This window comes from Mchenga conophoros, linkage group LG23 (genome assembly GCF_057382185.1).
Source record: "Mchenga conophoros isolate Kocher_MC1m ecotype Shallow Benthic linkage group LG23, M_conophoros_male_GT1.1, whole genome shotgun sequence".
NCBI classification, from domain to species: Eukaryota; Metazoa; Chordata; class Actinopteri; order Cichliformes; family Cichlidae; genus Mchenga; species Mchenga conophoros.
The window spans coordinates 26,093,952-26,109,636 of record NC_140547.1 but is presented as its reverse complement, the minus strand read 5'-3'; the positions used below and the strand labels follow the sequence as shown (position 1 = coordinate 26,109,636).

The 15,685-nt window shown below is 41.3% G+C and overlaps 1 protein-coding gene across 4 annotated transcripts in view; it reads left to right on the top strand.

Annotated features, from left to right (window-relative positions):
- ahr1b (aryl hydrocarbon receptor 1b) overlaps positions 1-13,878 on the top strand; it is a 69,675-nt gene extending 55,797 nt beyond the window's left edge. For 3 of the 4 annotated variants that reach the window (XM_085266496.1, XM_085266497.1, XM_085266498.1), the window contains one exon: positions 4,279-8,083. In XM_085266496.1, coding sequence (XP_085122622.1) covers positions 4,279-4,437 — 159 coding nt within the window. In that variant the 3' untranslated portion in view covers positions 4,438-8,083. Of the gene's footprint in view, positions 1-4,278; positions 8,084-9,996 lie in introns of those variants that run through there. The other variant, XM_085266495.1, reaches the window with a different exon arrangement.
- The last annotated feature ends 1,807 nt before the right edge of the window (positions 13,879-15,685 follow it).

Genomic DNA, 15,685 nt, shown 5'->3' with positions numbered 1-15,685 from the left:
CCAGTCGGGCTACCAAAATCTATCTCTGCCCTGCCTGTCGGGCTATTGTAGGAAGGAAAAATATATGTCAATGCTTTTGCATTCTTTCAGAAATGTAGCTGGGTAATTATGTCATTGGCATCGGTGAGCCACTGTCAATATGTGACATATTGAAGTCGCGTTTGAATTTGCGCTTGTTTTTTGCTTTCACTTTGCAATCGCGCGAACTGTGTATAGAGAGCGACAGCACTGATCTGTGAGTGATGATAATTTGTGCACCAATTCCTCTGACATCGTCTTATCAATCGCTAGCTTACTATGCAAACATGACAAGTGAAATCTCCCGCAGCAAGCTTAAACATGTGAGAGGTTGATCGCGCAGAGAATCGCTGAGCTTATGTGAGTCCGTGTGTAAAAGCAGCAGGATATATATTTTAGTTCTGCTGAGCCAAATAAGACAGGTCAGGGTGAAGAAGTTACAGCCAAAGAAAAGCTTACCACAAAACGGAAAAGTTATGACAAATCAGACTATAAGGCAAAAAGAAAGTGCAGCTTTATGGTTTCATGGACAAAATAATTTCTGTGGCTGCAATATGACGAGCTAAAAAACCAGGGCTGCACATAAGTGGTCCGCAGGTGCGCATTCGCTGTCAAAATAAAAAAGACGCACAATGGTTAGGGTTAAATTTAAAAACTGTACTTTTGAGTTAAAATATATATTTATAATTTTAATAAATGACAAATTAAAAAGGCATGAACATTTTTTTTGTATCGAAAAAATATCGAACCGTGACACCAAAGTATCGAACCGAACCGAACCGTGAATTTTGTGTATCGTTGCACCCCTAATAAATAAATAAATAAATATATATATATATATATATATATATATATATATATATATATATATATATATACATATATATATTTGAGAGAGAGAGATTTGCATGGCTCTCTGAGCCAGAAGTGGCCGTAGTGGACGAGACAACTATGTACTGAGTTATCAGCTAACGCTAGCTAGCTTGGTTAGCATCCAAAATTAGAAAAAAAACAGACGGGATAAAAACGGATATCTGCTAGTTAATGCCAAGTAACAGACTAATAAACTACAAGGCTTACACTCAGCCTAACTGGAGCATCGACATCTTGGATGGTCTGTTAGTACAATTAAGCCATATTTGTCAGATAATGAAAATACTGTGAAAGATAGCTAGTAGGTACCTTTCATTAGTTAACCTCAGATGTCCATAGTGGCTACTTCTCCTCAGACCTGTTTGCTGTGGGAGTTAGGTTTGTGACTACAGCCAGCTCACAAGGCCTGAAGATGCCCTCAAATATCATTGACCATCAACAAATCCAGGGCCGCAGAATCTAGAAACTCCAACCCTTTAGCCTTGTGCTGCTCTCTTTCACTGTCATGACCATGGATTTTTTTTTCCAAGCCAACGCACAAAGGCTGCGGGCTGGCATGGAGCTCAGAGTACACTGTGATGATGTGATCAGACATCCCATGTAAATAAGACAAGGGATAGATGGGTCAGAGCAGCACTGCCTAAGAAAACAGTCAATGGGAGTTGGGATAAGTGAAAGGTTAGAGTCAGGGCTAGTTTACTAGGAAGGTTATTTTTATTTGTGATGAATGTGTTTGAAGGGCTTGGTGTTAACGCTGGATTACAGTGTGTGCTTTTACTGCAGGCACTATTGAGACCTGAAGGATAAACCCTTTGTCTGTCTGACTTTGTACAGATCTTAATTTGTTGGTGGGATTTTGATGATTCCAACACAAACAGGAAACAAAGCTAGCTAAGGTTAGCCAGCTAGTTGTTCCAGATCAAACGTAAATTTATTTTCAGAACCAGTTTCTGGTCCTGGTTTCTGGTTCTGTTTCCTTCACACAGTCCCCATTTATAAAGTACCTTACAAACTCTAACATTACGGGTAACATGTGGATTTTCCTGTTTTAGTGCAACTAGCCAAGCAAACCGCTTACTGCTTAAGACACAGAGAGTGAAAGATCTTTCCCGAAAGTCTTTGGTTTTTAACGTAAAACTCATTGTTGCAGCCAGAGGAAGTACAAAAGTGTGTCTGCCAAGACTTAATTTTAGACTCTTTGTTTTCCACAAGGAGTTCGGTCACTAGTTAACCAACACTGACTCTGAAGACAGTCTTGTCTGAAAACATGAGCACATTTGCCATCAAAGTAAAGTTGTGTTGCTCTAATTGTGTTGCTTAAGGCACAATTAAGATGGTAAGACACAACTTTTACTGAAGGGTTGCAGTCAAAGTTTGGTAACCTGTTAGCAACCAAAGTAATCACAATTGACCTCTTTCTTGCTAGTGACTGTTAGAAACCACTAGCGAAAGGTGGTTACCAAGCAGTCTTTAGGCCTGTGTGAACGGGGCTTTAGCAATCAATTTCACAGGGACTGCCAGCAACCACGCGCAACAAGTTGAGGGATATATATTTTTCCAGTGCAACTGGTGGTTGCCAGATGGTTGCCAACGTGCCTCAAGGCCTGTGTGTCTGAGGCCTGAGCAACTGGCCATTTTTAAACTACTTTATCAACTAATGATATGAACTGGCTGTCACCAGATTCACTCAGAGTGGCCACGCTGGTCTCTCAGGTATTTTAGCTGATGCTACATGAGAGTTAGGGTTAATGAAAGTTTGAGTCTTACATCTTTCCATAGTTAAATCTTGAAATGTAAGTGTGTTGTTAAGAGCTTAGTAAGAGTTCACCACTTTCACCTATGGTGTTAAATAATGAATGCTACTCCACGAATGAAGGTAGGAACATGACACTTTACTGTCACGTGTTGCAGAGAAAAGCCTTAAACTGAGTTTCAAGACTGTTTTTACTGTTCACGAGTTAGATACCCAGCTAGTAGTTATAAAAGCCTGAATAAAATCCATTATTTTGAGGTGTTTTATTTGAGACGTTGGTATTTAAAACAGTGCAGGCATTCTGATGTTTGGATCCTGTTAGACTCACAACAGCCAATTCTAAACTCAACTCCCCATAACATCATTTAAATTGCCTAATGAGACCCAAAAATGTTCAGGAGAAACGAGAACTTGTCTTTAAAGTCCAACCAAACCCTTTTCCAGTAATAACTAAGCAGAGCAGAGAAAGGTCCTAAAAACACTGATCTATTGGAGTACAAGTTGGAGGTCTAGAGAAATTCCCATTGTAAAACATAATGAGGGAATGAGACCTCGCCAGTTGGCGCTGCCAGATTTAGGCTTGAAGGTTTATAACAAGTCTGCATTGTTAACTTGGCAATAAAAGCCCAACGTGAAGCTTGTGTGACAGAAAAAGGGCTCACGTAGCATGTTGCTCCAGTGCTAATGATTTTGTGACATACTGCATTGTTGAAATTTGCTCAGTAGTTGTCATAGTAGCTTTTTGCTGGTGTTTGGAGCCAAAAAACAAACTGAGACATGACAAAAGAGATGTGATGAAACAGGAGCACAGAGCAGCAAAGCGACGGCAGTGAGAAGGAGTACAATAATGAATAGAATAAGGTCGGGATGCCCCAGAGATGGACGACCCCAGCAGGCATCCATTCATCCCCTCCCCATTCAGCCTCTGCTGTTATTCTTCAGGGTCAGTGGCTGTCGCTGAAAGAAAAATACTGGCAGGCTGACCAGTCAAGCATGAGCGGCACTGACCTACAATTTGACTGTCATCATTACCTAATGCTGCGAATGCAGTGAGGAGGGGGGAGGGAGGGCGAGGCAGCCAGAGAGAGGCACAGCTCTGCTGTGAACAGATTACACGGTTTTACAGCACGTTTGGACCACTGAAGAAAAGAAATAATTAACATGAACAATAATGAATGAGGTTAAAGCCTTCTACAACTCATAAGAAAAGTGAGTAGAACACCACCAACACTTCTTTTCATTCATGTGAGTAAAGCAGACAACAAATTTGTTTTCATCAGAACGACTCATCCTTCCAGCACGGGTTTCTATATGTAGCTAGCTGTGTAATTCACTAAACTGCAGCACTTTCACACAGACATCTGCTATTGTCCATTTTTACTTACATTTCTTTTCAACTTAACCTTGAAAAGTGAATCGATATCTTTCCGTTATGGAGTTCTTTTCTTGGAGACAGTTTTTTCTTGGACACCTGCCAGTTCTAGAAATTACTTCATTTTTTTGGACATTTGACAGTTTTTCTAGTTTTGTTATTGGTTGTTTGGGGAGAGATACATTTTTTCTAAAACTGTGCCCTTTTTCTCAGAAATTAGTGTGTTTTTCTTACAGTGTGACCCTGTTGTGTTGTTTCTCAGCTGGAGAATGGCTGCCTCCTTGGAGCCGCAAGCACGGCGTACGTCAGGACGTGTCTGATGTCCAATGGGAACGCAGTGGCCACAGGCGACATCCCAGTCCCATGCCCAGATGAACTTCCTGCCCTTCAGGACTCCCAGAAATCTGGATTTTTCCTCTGAGAAGGTAGAACAGAAAAGAGAAGAGGAAAAACGGACTGTGTCTGCATTTGACAATCATGATTTTATAAGGATGCAAACTAAAAAGACTTCAGATCAGCTTCTCTTTAATAGCATTTGTTTCATCTCACCTGTGCTGCTCAGAAAACCTCAGATCTCCTCTGGTAGAGGAAGAGGACGAGCTCTCTCTGAAAGTGTCCACATCTGGTTCAAACATGTGGTCCTGACGATCTGACCGCAACTGGGTTTTTGCTGTCAAGCCAAAACTCATCACTTTGTGGCCGGTGTGTAAACAGTTAATCGAACAGAAAATAAGTGGAAGACGCAATTACACTCAATTACTGCACTTTTTTTATCTTTATTATCTCTCTTTGGTGCTCAAAATAAGAAACAAAAAGGCCGGTTTTAGTGGCACATAATGTGAAAACTGAACTATTCAAGTACTGCCGGCTATTTTTTTTAACTGTATGCACACCCAGCTGTTGGTTTAGGTTCAGCCTGAAATGATCTTCAAGTTTAAAAGACTTTAACTCTCAAACCCCTGAGCTGTTTTTCCTGATTAAAATGACTTGGGGGGTTTATTAATTACACTCATTTCAGTTCATTTTTTTATGTTAAGAACTCTGTTATAATATGTCGGAGCTTCAGTTACACTAATTAGAGATGCTTTAGAAGCATAACAGCTAATTATACACACACGTTTATAGTTGTAATAATTTACTGTACCCATTAACCTAACTTCCATTAACTTGAGTGTGATAGAATCTATCCTGCTTGTTCCTATGAAAACCTTTTTGATCACCACTTTATATTCATGCAAATATCTTGAAAAATATAGAAATTAATACAAATATTCAAGTAATAAAATAAATACAGGCAAACACTTTGAGCATGAGCTTTGAGAAGTGATCGCTATGGTAGTTGAGAAGGACCAAAACTTACACGCTGAGCATTAATAAAAATAAAATATCACATATGCTGCATCAAGCAACAGCAATCAGTCAGCGAATCTTTATTTGTATAGCATCTTTCATGCAGCTCAGTGCAGTTTAATGTACTTGATTGATGAATGACGAGATGGTAATAAGAAATTAGCTTGCAATGTTAGCCAATTTTAAAATAAAATAAAAAGGCAGCAGATGAAGTAAAACAGAAATTTTAAATGGTCTTTGGACATGATGAAAGTAAAACAGATGAAATAATAAATAAAGATATATAAAATAAGGTCAGATAAAATACAATAAAAAGCAAAAAATAAATAGAATAAAATGTTTATTAATGAAAAAGGTCTAAGGAGTAAGTAAAATTAAAATAATTTAATTCAGTAACAATCCTGAAGAACTTTTTATCAATGATTTGCAGATTGCATGTAATTGACAACTTAACCCCATTCAGTTGCAGACTGATTGCAGACTGTCTTATTGCAACAAAGTTGCTTTTAAGTCAGTGTATTTTGTGGAGAGACACTCTCATGACTGAATAATGGTTTTCAAAACAGAGAAGATCAGATCAAATCAGAGCATCAAATTCGAACATAGAACAAATCATGCTTTCCATTATCTTTGCCACACTAGTGAATAATTCCTGTCAAAACTATGAAACTTTGTAGGAAAATAGGCTGATGAATCCAGGAAACATTTTTGTGGTGTTGGGTAACGTGAAGGTTAAAGTCTTTAAATCCTCTGAGAGCTAATTCACCACAACTGATGATGATGTGTTGACCAAAAAAAACCCAAAAAACAAATCTCCTGTAAAGCCTTGAGTCTGCAGCTCGACTTAAACTGCATTTTCTCAGCAAACTCAAACCAACAGCTGCCTTTAAAGTAGGAAACATTTTAGCTTAAAGCTCATGGTGTGGTGTGCTTAGAAAATTGGTCACCAGAAGTCATCTGAAACATTTAAAACCACTGGTGAAGACTTTAATCATATACAATCTGCAGTATATTTTAATGCAAACATTTTGAGCCATTCATTTATGGAAAACGCTGTGACGTCAGATCAGAGAAACAAACAGATTATTTAAACATCAGTGTTCGTTTTGTCACCTAGATGTAGATCAACTGTGGGGTTAGTAGTTTTTTTTTCCCTGGTGCTACATATTGGGAAAATAAGCATTTCTTTCCTATTGATGTTGTTTTAAATTAGATTTTTTTTGTGTTTTAAAATATGTTGAGAAAGGTTAAGAGGAACCCCGACTATTTCAGCTTATTGGCCTTAATGTCCTCTGCTGATCAAGCAAATCCTAAATGTTTCAGGTATATTTTGACCCACGAAAGCTGCCATTAGTTTACATGTGCAATGCATTCAGCTCAAAATTACACAAAGGATGAACTACTGTGATATCATTTACGGTGCTTTGGTCCAAATAAAGTTGATTCAATTTAATGGCACCAAATCTCAACAGCAGTTGCCTCAAGGTGCTTTATATTGTAAGGTAGAGACCCTACAATAATACACAGAAAACTCAACAGTCAGATGAGCCTCTATGAGCAAGCACTTGATGACAGTGGGAAGGAAAAACTCCCTTTTAGCAGGAAGAAATGTCCAGCAGAGTCGGGCTCAGCCATGATCAGTAAGGGGAGAGGGGTTTAGACACATGGACGTGATATAAGAAACGTAGAGGATTATTACAGTGGTCATCTTCATGTTGTACAGCTCGAGTACAGCCGACCAGAAAAAGTGTCTGTCTTGCTGTAGGGACCATTAGATGTCTCTACCCAGAGTGCACTGCAACTTTAAACAACATGGCAGCCTATTAGTGAAAGGACTTTTCCATTTTTCATAAAATGAAGGCACAAGATGACATCACAAGCTCTACACGATTTCATAATCTGGGTTCCTTTTAAGATTAGAGAGGACTAGCAGACGGTTTTTATCGGTTCACCCTAATGCTGCATTTTCGCCTTTTTGAAGTTTACACCAATGTCGTGCACCGGCTTGGGCGGTCTGATTTGTCGATCAGCGGTGCTGAAATCAAACATCAATCAGAATCAGAATCAGAATACTTTATTGATCCCTGGGGGAAATTATTTTTTGTTACAGTGCTCCATTTTAAACCAACATTAAGACAAGACAGACAATACACTAACTAAGAATAGTACAATATATACATATATATACATACATACATACATAAGTCACTCATAAATAAATAGTTGGAAAAGAAACATGTGTAGTTGTAGCAGCAAACAGTGTGTTAAGTGGATGCGTTGTACAGGGAGATGGCCACAGGCAGGAATGATTTCCTGTGTCGTTCAGTGGTGCTTTTCGGTAATCTCAGTCTCTCACTGAACGAGCTCCTGTGACTGACCAGCATGTCATGGAGTGGGTGGGAGGTGTTATCCAACATTGTCTTTATCTTGGACAGCATCCGCCTCTCCGACACCACCTTGAGGGAGTCCAGCTCCATCCCCACAACATTGCTGGCCTTACGGATTAGTTTATTAAGTCTGTTGGCATCTGCGACCCTCAGCCTGCTCCCCCAGCATGCAACAGCATAGAGGATCGCACTGGCCACAACAGACTCATAGAAAATCCTCAGCATTTTCTGGCAGATGTTGAAGGACCTCAGTCGCCTCAAAAAATAGAGACGACTCTGGCCCTTCCTGTAAAGTGCTGTGGTGTTTTTAGCCCAGTCCAGTTTATTGTCAATGTGTACTCCAAGGTATTTATAGTCCTCCACAATGTCAACACTGACCCCCTGGATTGAAACAGGGGTCAAGTGTTTCCTGGTCTTCCTGAAGTCCACGATCAGTTCCTTGGTCTTTGCCACGTTGAGCTGCAGATGATTCTGCTCACACCACGTGACAAAGGAGTCGACCACAGCCCGGTACTCTGTCTCATCATCCCTGCTGATGCATCCAACCACCGCAGAGTCATCAGAAAACTTCTGAAGATGGCAGGTCTCTGTGCAGTGGCTGAAGTCTGTGGTGTAGAGGGTGAAGAGGAAGGGGGAGAGGACAGTCCCCTGTGGTGCCCCTGTGTTGCTGATCACCTTGTCAGACACACACTGTGGGAGACGTACATATTGTGGTCTTCCTGTCAGGTAATCAACAATCCAGGACACCAGAGAAGCATCCACCTGCATCGCTGCTAACTTATCACCCAGGAGGGTCGGCCTGATGGTGTTGAAAGCACTGGAAAAGTCAAAAAACATGACCCTCACAGTGCTCGCCGGCTGGTCCAGATGGGTGTAGACACGATTGAGCAGGTAGATGATGGCGTCCTCAGTTCCGAGACGAGGCTGATAAGCGAACTGAAGGGGATCCAGGTGTGGTCTTACTATGGGTCACAGCTGGTCCAGGATGAGCCTTTCCAGGGTCTTCATGATGTGGGAGGTCAATGCCACGGGCCTGTAATCCTGGGGGCCACTGGGACGTGGCGTCTTTGGTACAGGGACGAGGCATGATGTCTTCCACATCACCGGGACCCTCTGCAGACTCAGACTCAGCATAAACAGTTTATGAAAGACTCCACACAGCTGGGGGGCACAGGTCTTGAGGACAAGGGGACTCACTCCGTCTGGTCCAGCAGACTTGCCTGAGTGAAGTCTCCTCATTTGCATCTCAACCTGGTATTGAGTGAAGGTGATGGGTGGGGGAGGGGTGTCAGAAATCTCACAGGAGGCAACAGCGCCATGTGAAGAGAGAGGCTGGCACAGTGGTGTGGCTCTGGATTCCAGGCTGACTACAGGTGAGGTTGTGGGGGTGGGAGCAGACACTGTGGTGTCGAATCTATTGAAAAACAGATTCAACTCGTCGGCTCTATTCTCACCTCCCTCAGTTCCCCTGCTGTTGGTTGGCCTGAATCCAGTGATGGTCTTCATGCCCCTCCACACCTCTCTCATGCTGTTCTGCTGGAGTTTCCACTCCAGCTTCCTCCTGTAATTGTCCTTAGCCTCTCTGATCTTGTCCTTTAGTAACACCTGGATCTTCCTCACCTCCTCTTTGTTGCCCCCTCTGAAAGCCCTCTTCTTGTTGTTGAGGAGGGCTTTGATCAAAGAGCGTTTTTTGGTTTGTTTCCTTTTTTTTTTCTTTTTTTTTTCTAAATGACATCAGAAACAGCAGTATGCGACATTACGTGATGGCAGAGCTTCAGTTCATCCTTTTTTTTTTTTTTTTTTTTTTTTTTTTTTTTAATAAATAGGACAGGGGGAATGAATGAGAGAAAGAGGGGGAGAGAAAGAAAGAAAACCAAAGGGGAGAAGAGACGGTGAGAAGGGGGGGGAAGAGAGAGAAAAAAAAAAAGAACTCCTGGGTCACCTGTATGGAGAAAAAAAAAAAAACAAACAAAAAAAACAAACAGAGGAGACAGCAAACAACAAAGAGCAACATAATAATAGAGAAAACAAAGCACCATCACAATAAACTAGCTAGTCATAGATATCAATATTTACTAAATAATAAACGATATTGTGCAGCACGCAAGATAGACAGCGCACAGTGTGCTTTGAGGCAGCAGCCAAGAAAGCTTTAGTCCGCGTCTGTGAATACCCATGTGTGCATACCTGTGTGGATCAGCATGCTTGCATTCCAAAGGTTTCTCCATGTAATGATCTGCTAGGGAGTGTGGGGGGGCCACAGCCCCGTCCTCCAGGGTGTGAAGCGGGTATGGAGGAGATCAAAACTCCAGACATCCAGAGGCCCCCAGAACACAAGAGACCATGGAAGACCAACAGAGGGGCAGCCGCGCCACTGTTCCAGTAAGAGCTGAGGAGAGTCCCAGATGAGGGCTCGCCCAGCAGCCGCGGAGCAGAAGTCAGGGGGAGTTGCAGTGACGCGCCCGTGAGCTCCGCCGGCCCCCAGCTGTGCCTGAGTGACCGAGCCCCAGGCCGAGAGGCCGGGGGCACCCCACCTCCAAAGGGGCCCGAGCGAGCCCCAGGTCCCAGGCCCCGACAAGCGGCCGCCAAGGAGTGAGCCGGTGTGTACCCGGACGCCCACCCCCAGACACAAAGAACCACCAACACACCGACACCTGAGGGAGTCCGCCACCGGCAGGGGAAGTGGTGGTGGGTGGAGATAGGCCTCCAAACCTTGGAGGGCCTGAGGTGTCCCCAGAGAGGTGGCGTCTGATACCCAACCTGACATATAGACACAGACATACAGGCACACACAGACACAAACATCCATTCCCACCCTCATGCTCCCTTTTGGTTTGTTTCCTGACCGGAGAGTGTGAAAATCTCCCGTTAATGCCTTTCAGCCTGTCAGACTCCCGACCGTTTATTCCTTCAAAGTGTGAATAACTAAAAAAAATATTTTATTCTCATATCTAAAGTGAGAACTTGTAGCTGGTTTAGCACTGACTGACTTCCACACTTTAAACCCTGGTGCACATTAATTAGCAGTACTAGAGCTCACCTGGCTGGGCTTTCTTCACGTGAAGCCCCTGTTGACCCTGCTGGTTGTGTAATGTTTGAAAATGTCTCGCTCACTGAGACTGCGATCCAGCTGTTCTGAAGGCAGTTTACGTCAAAGCTTACAGCCCACTGCGTTCATGTCATGTCAGATTAACTGGAACTGAAGAAGTTATTAAAGTGATAGTAATCAATATGTCTGCATGATCAGAGGGTTAAACTGGGGCTGTATGTGTTTTATGTTAAACAACACACAGTAATAAAAAAACAAAATGTTCTTGCATCACAAAAATATTGTTATTGGAAATTGTGACAGCCCTAGTTTAAATCCAGAAACTTCACAGACAGTAGCATTTTTTTTTTTACCGTTCCTCTCATCCCTGTTTGCAAAATTTGCAAAGCATGAATTTTGAAGTGTGATTTCAAATCATGAAGCAAAAGGAAAATGAAAACTAAAGCCAAAGTTTTTGTCTCACACGATATAAAGTGTCTGTGAAACCATCAGGATTTTTGGTTGGTGCCTCAGCGTTTTATCACAGGGCTGATATTAGCTGGTATCAGTATTTAAGACAACCTGTAAATGAAAATTAAATAAGAAACACCCTTCAACCATGCTATGAGTGTTAAGCTTGCACAGTTTGTCCACTAGAGGGCACTCTGCAACATTCTTGTTTGTAATTCAAGTTCGGAAGACCCTAAAACTGAATTTTTACATCTACAAAACTGATTTTGGCTGTTTGAAAAATGGCCTGAACTTAAAATAAGTCGATTTTAAGTTTAGGCCAATTAAAACATACTTTAAAAAAAGATTTTTGTGTGGTGGTAGGACAAAACACCCTTGGTGGGCACTCAATATGGACAATGCACAATACAAATATTGCAGCATAGCTAAAAACTTATTTTTATCTGTAACAGTGTAAGAATAAAAACCTCAATTCAGTTGTAAGAAATGTAATTGTGACATGCCAATTTCATGCTTCTGATACGAGGGTAAAATTAACTCATTCACTGCCATTGACGTCTATAGCCGTCAATGGCAGTGAATGAGTCAATGGGTTTAACTCATTCACTGCCAATGGCTGGCAGTGAATGAGTTAATACACAATTAATACAAGCTATGATTATGTTTTAGTACTCTGCATGTGAGTAGCTGTTGTATTATAATGTAAAGAAGTCACAAAAAACTCTTGGGTAGAGCCTAACACTCACTATTTGATGATGAAATTAACCCAAGTGGACTCTACAGGAATCACGAGCACGTAAAGTGTAGCGCCTGACTTAAACATTGCTTTCCCAGATTTGTAAAATTAAAATATAAATGTACTGAATCGGTGAAATGTTAAAAACAACAAGATAAATACAATCAATAAAAAAATTGTCCTGGAGTCACTCACCTGTTTCAGCTGCCCTAGTTTCCTTTCAGCTCAGTGTGAGAGTCTTTGCCGCTGTTAATCAGCACCTCTATAGTTTCTCCTTTCTTCACTCACTCACTGTGAGTGAACCTCCTCACCCACGCAGTGGAGTACAACGTTAACACGTTATGTTACTGTAAGTGTAATAAAAGCTTCCCCAGAAATGTTAAATCAAGCATAAAGTGGAGGAGGCAACAAGGAAAGCTTTCCTGTCGTGTTGACTCACGTCGACGAAAGTTTGTCATGAAATAAAAATGTGGAAAAGTTGTGGAAAAAATGAATCTTTGACCTCATAAACACAACGTACGAATGCAACTGAAATATATAAAATAAAAGGTTTATTTGCTTCATTGAGGAGTGTGCTTGGTATAAACTGAATGTATACTAATCACATAAATTTCTTTTGAGTAGATTCCATTGAATTGAACATTTTACGTCGTATTATTTAACAAAATTACAGAACCTTTACTTAAAGTCAGCATTTTGCTGTTTGTTTTCTCCATGCAGTTTTAGCATTCTTTGTGCAGCTTTTTAAATCAAGATCAGTCTACATATTTAATTATGTATAATTATAAAACCTTTAGACATCAGTTGAACTGGTTTTGGCTTCACTTGAGGCTGTGGACTTCCTTTGGCTGCTCACTAACTAGCTGAAAGGCATTGTTGCACCTTAAGAGAGCCGTTTCAAGACACACTGACAGGTTTTGTCTCGGTGCGTATAATGTGGCAGGGCACAACATCATTATTTTAGCTTTGTGTTTTGACATATATTAGCTCAGCGGTGACATGACATGAACGGAGATATTAAGAGCAGCTGGAGGGCAGACGGGACAGCATTTAGCATTTAGCACTGACTCAGAAACCAAAAGAGGCGCTCTGTTGCTGAATGTCTCGTGTGAATCACGAAGCTTTGAACTCGCCACAGAAAGTTGCTTAGAAGCGATTTTTTTGCTCACGTCAGCCGACGACAATCGAAACGCATTTATAGATTTTCCTCTTTGTTTTTGTTTTTTTCCTTTTCTTACTGACTTTTTCTTACGATCAGATTTTTCTTAAAGCAGATCATTTAAAATCAGTAGTCAGATCGCACACTGACACGCTGTATGGAAGAAAAAAAAACTTTGAGATCTCAAGGCTATTTACAACCTGAAAAACTAATTGTGTGTGTGTATAAGATGTGTTTATAATGGTGTTGTTCAATCACTGCTTTGTAATCACAGCTCTGACAAGCTCTTGCACTGAAAGTAGTTTTTAAGAAAAGCATTTTATGATTCCTTGTCATATGAATATTGTCCCTAAGAGTCTCAGTGTGTTTTATCTATATGTCATGTTTGAAGACACGTTAGCTCAAAGCAGTATGGTGCCATAACGATGAGCAAAGACCTGCTCTGCTCTCAGCATTTGGAGACTTTAAAATCACTCGTTTCACTTGCTAAAACCCACTTTGTCCACAGATTTAATCTTTCTTTTTTAAAAATCTGAGTTTAAATTAAACCAAACTCTCCCTGTGCTGTTTTTTAATGCACGCAGACTTTATTTTGTTGTTTGTTTGTTTTTTTTTAAATCACTGGAAGTTGTAGTTGTGCGCTAACATGTGTTTAAAAAACAAAAAAATGCAGTCTGCCATGTGTTGAAATGTGCTCTTGGATCCTTGAAATAAAGGATTTTGTGTAATCACACTGTAGCGGGGCCTCCTTTGTCGTGTTGTTTATGCTATTTGATTGGTTGTGCTAACTGCTGTCTTTTGCCCACCGGGTGTCAGTGTAGTCCCCAATTCTGATGTCCTCAGATTTTTACAAGACAGTGTACAAATAGCCACTCCAGATGCATGACATCATTAAAGGAAAGTCGGGTAAGAAGTAAAGAAGAGTTAAGGATTTAAAAAGCACCATAACGCCCACTAAGAGTCCATGTTATATCAGAATTAATAATCAGCTGCCGACATATCCCAGCGCAGCACTGCCACCATGTGTCAGGACTCAAAACATCCAAGATAGTCAAAATTATCTATGGAATATTTGAAGTGACTTTGAACGCAGCATGGTTTTTGATGCCAGACTGGCTGATGTGAATTTTCACAAGCTGCCAATCTACCGAAGAGCACCTCGGCAGCAGCAGAAGACCACACCAGGTGCAACTTCTGCCAACTTTGTATTGTAGCCTCAATGTTAATTGATGGTGGTATAACATTTTGTTACATAATGTTACACATGCTGATACTATGAGTTTATATTGGCCTTGTTGATTTTGCTGTTAATTCTTGATCAACATAACTATATTTATTTCTCCAGGAATACCTAAACCAGTGGCAACAGAAAGCACCAGAAGGGCAGAAAGTGGCATGTGTGAAACTTAGACACACTCCTTACAGTTGCATTAGAAACCTCTCAGAGTTTAAATGCTGAAGTGAAACACGGCACCAACAAGAGGTTGAGGAGGCTTTTAGCTGCACATGTCCTTACTCGCGCTTTTTACACCAACAGACGTGTGAACTCCTGCCCAAAAGAAAGCAAACAAACACACAATGATACCAGGGAGTGTAAAGTGACCAACAGCAAAGACTTACAGATATAGCTGGACTGGCCATCGGGCCTACCGGGCATATGCCTGGTGGGCCCGATGGTGATTTTTTGTTTTTGTGGGCCGATGATTTTTTTTTTTTTTGTAACGGTATAAACAATGAAAGGTGGTGGATTGGCCAGATGCTAGTCGATGTGTAAAAATAACTCAGTTGTTTGGTGGTGGCTGTGGCGGAGCTTCCACAGAGGCCAGCAGGTGGATGAGGGAAAGAGAGGCAGGAGGAGGAGAGACCTGAGGCGGCCGCAGGTCCGAGTGTCAGGTGAACTGAACTTCAGGTAAGAAGACCTGCAGTCTATCTGGGTCAGATATAAACCAAGTTTAGGTGGAGTTTATTTTCGTTGTGCTCACTTTTTCGTACTGGGTAGTAGTTAGCATGACGGAGTTTCTATACAGCTGGGTGGGTGCTTTGATGTTATTGATAGTGAACTTTATTTTATTCATAAGGTTAGTTAGTAGAGTTGCCAATCGTCCCGTAAAAAACGGAATCGTCTGTATTCAGAGAAAATATTTCGCGTTTCGTATTGAGGTGAAAAGGAACACAGTTTGTCCCGGACTTCAGCTACAATGAAAAAAAGACACAAAGCTGGAGTTATTCTGTGTCTTTACGCTGTCAGCTGCCTCTTCTTCTCTCATTCTCTCCCCTCCCTCTCCTGTTGCTACTTCAATCATGAAACTGATCAATGATCAGCTGATCGGCTCTCTTGCTTGTTTATCGCCCACTTTGCGCCAGAAAGAGGAAACCAGCGGATGTCGCGCTAAACAACAGCAGCACGTTTAAGCTTGATCAGCTGTTGTTAGAATTTATTTAATATTAATTTCTAGTATCAGCTGATGTTTGCTGGAGCCACAGCTGTAAAAGCTGCTGGTCATGATATCAGTTTGGATTAGGGATGCACCAATACCA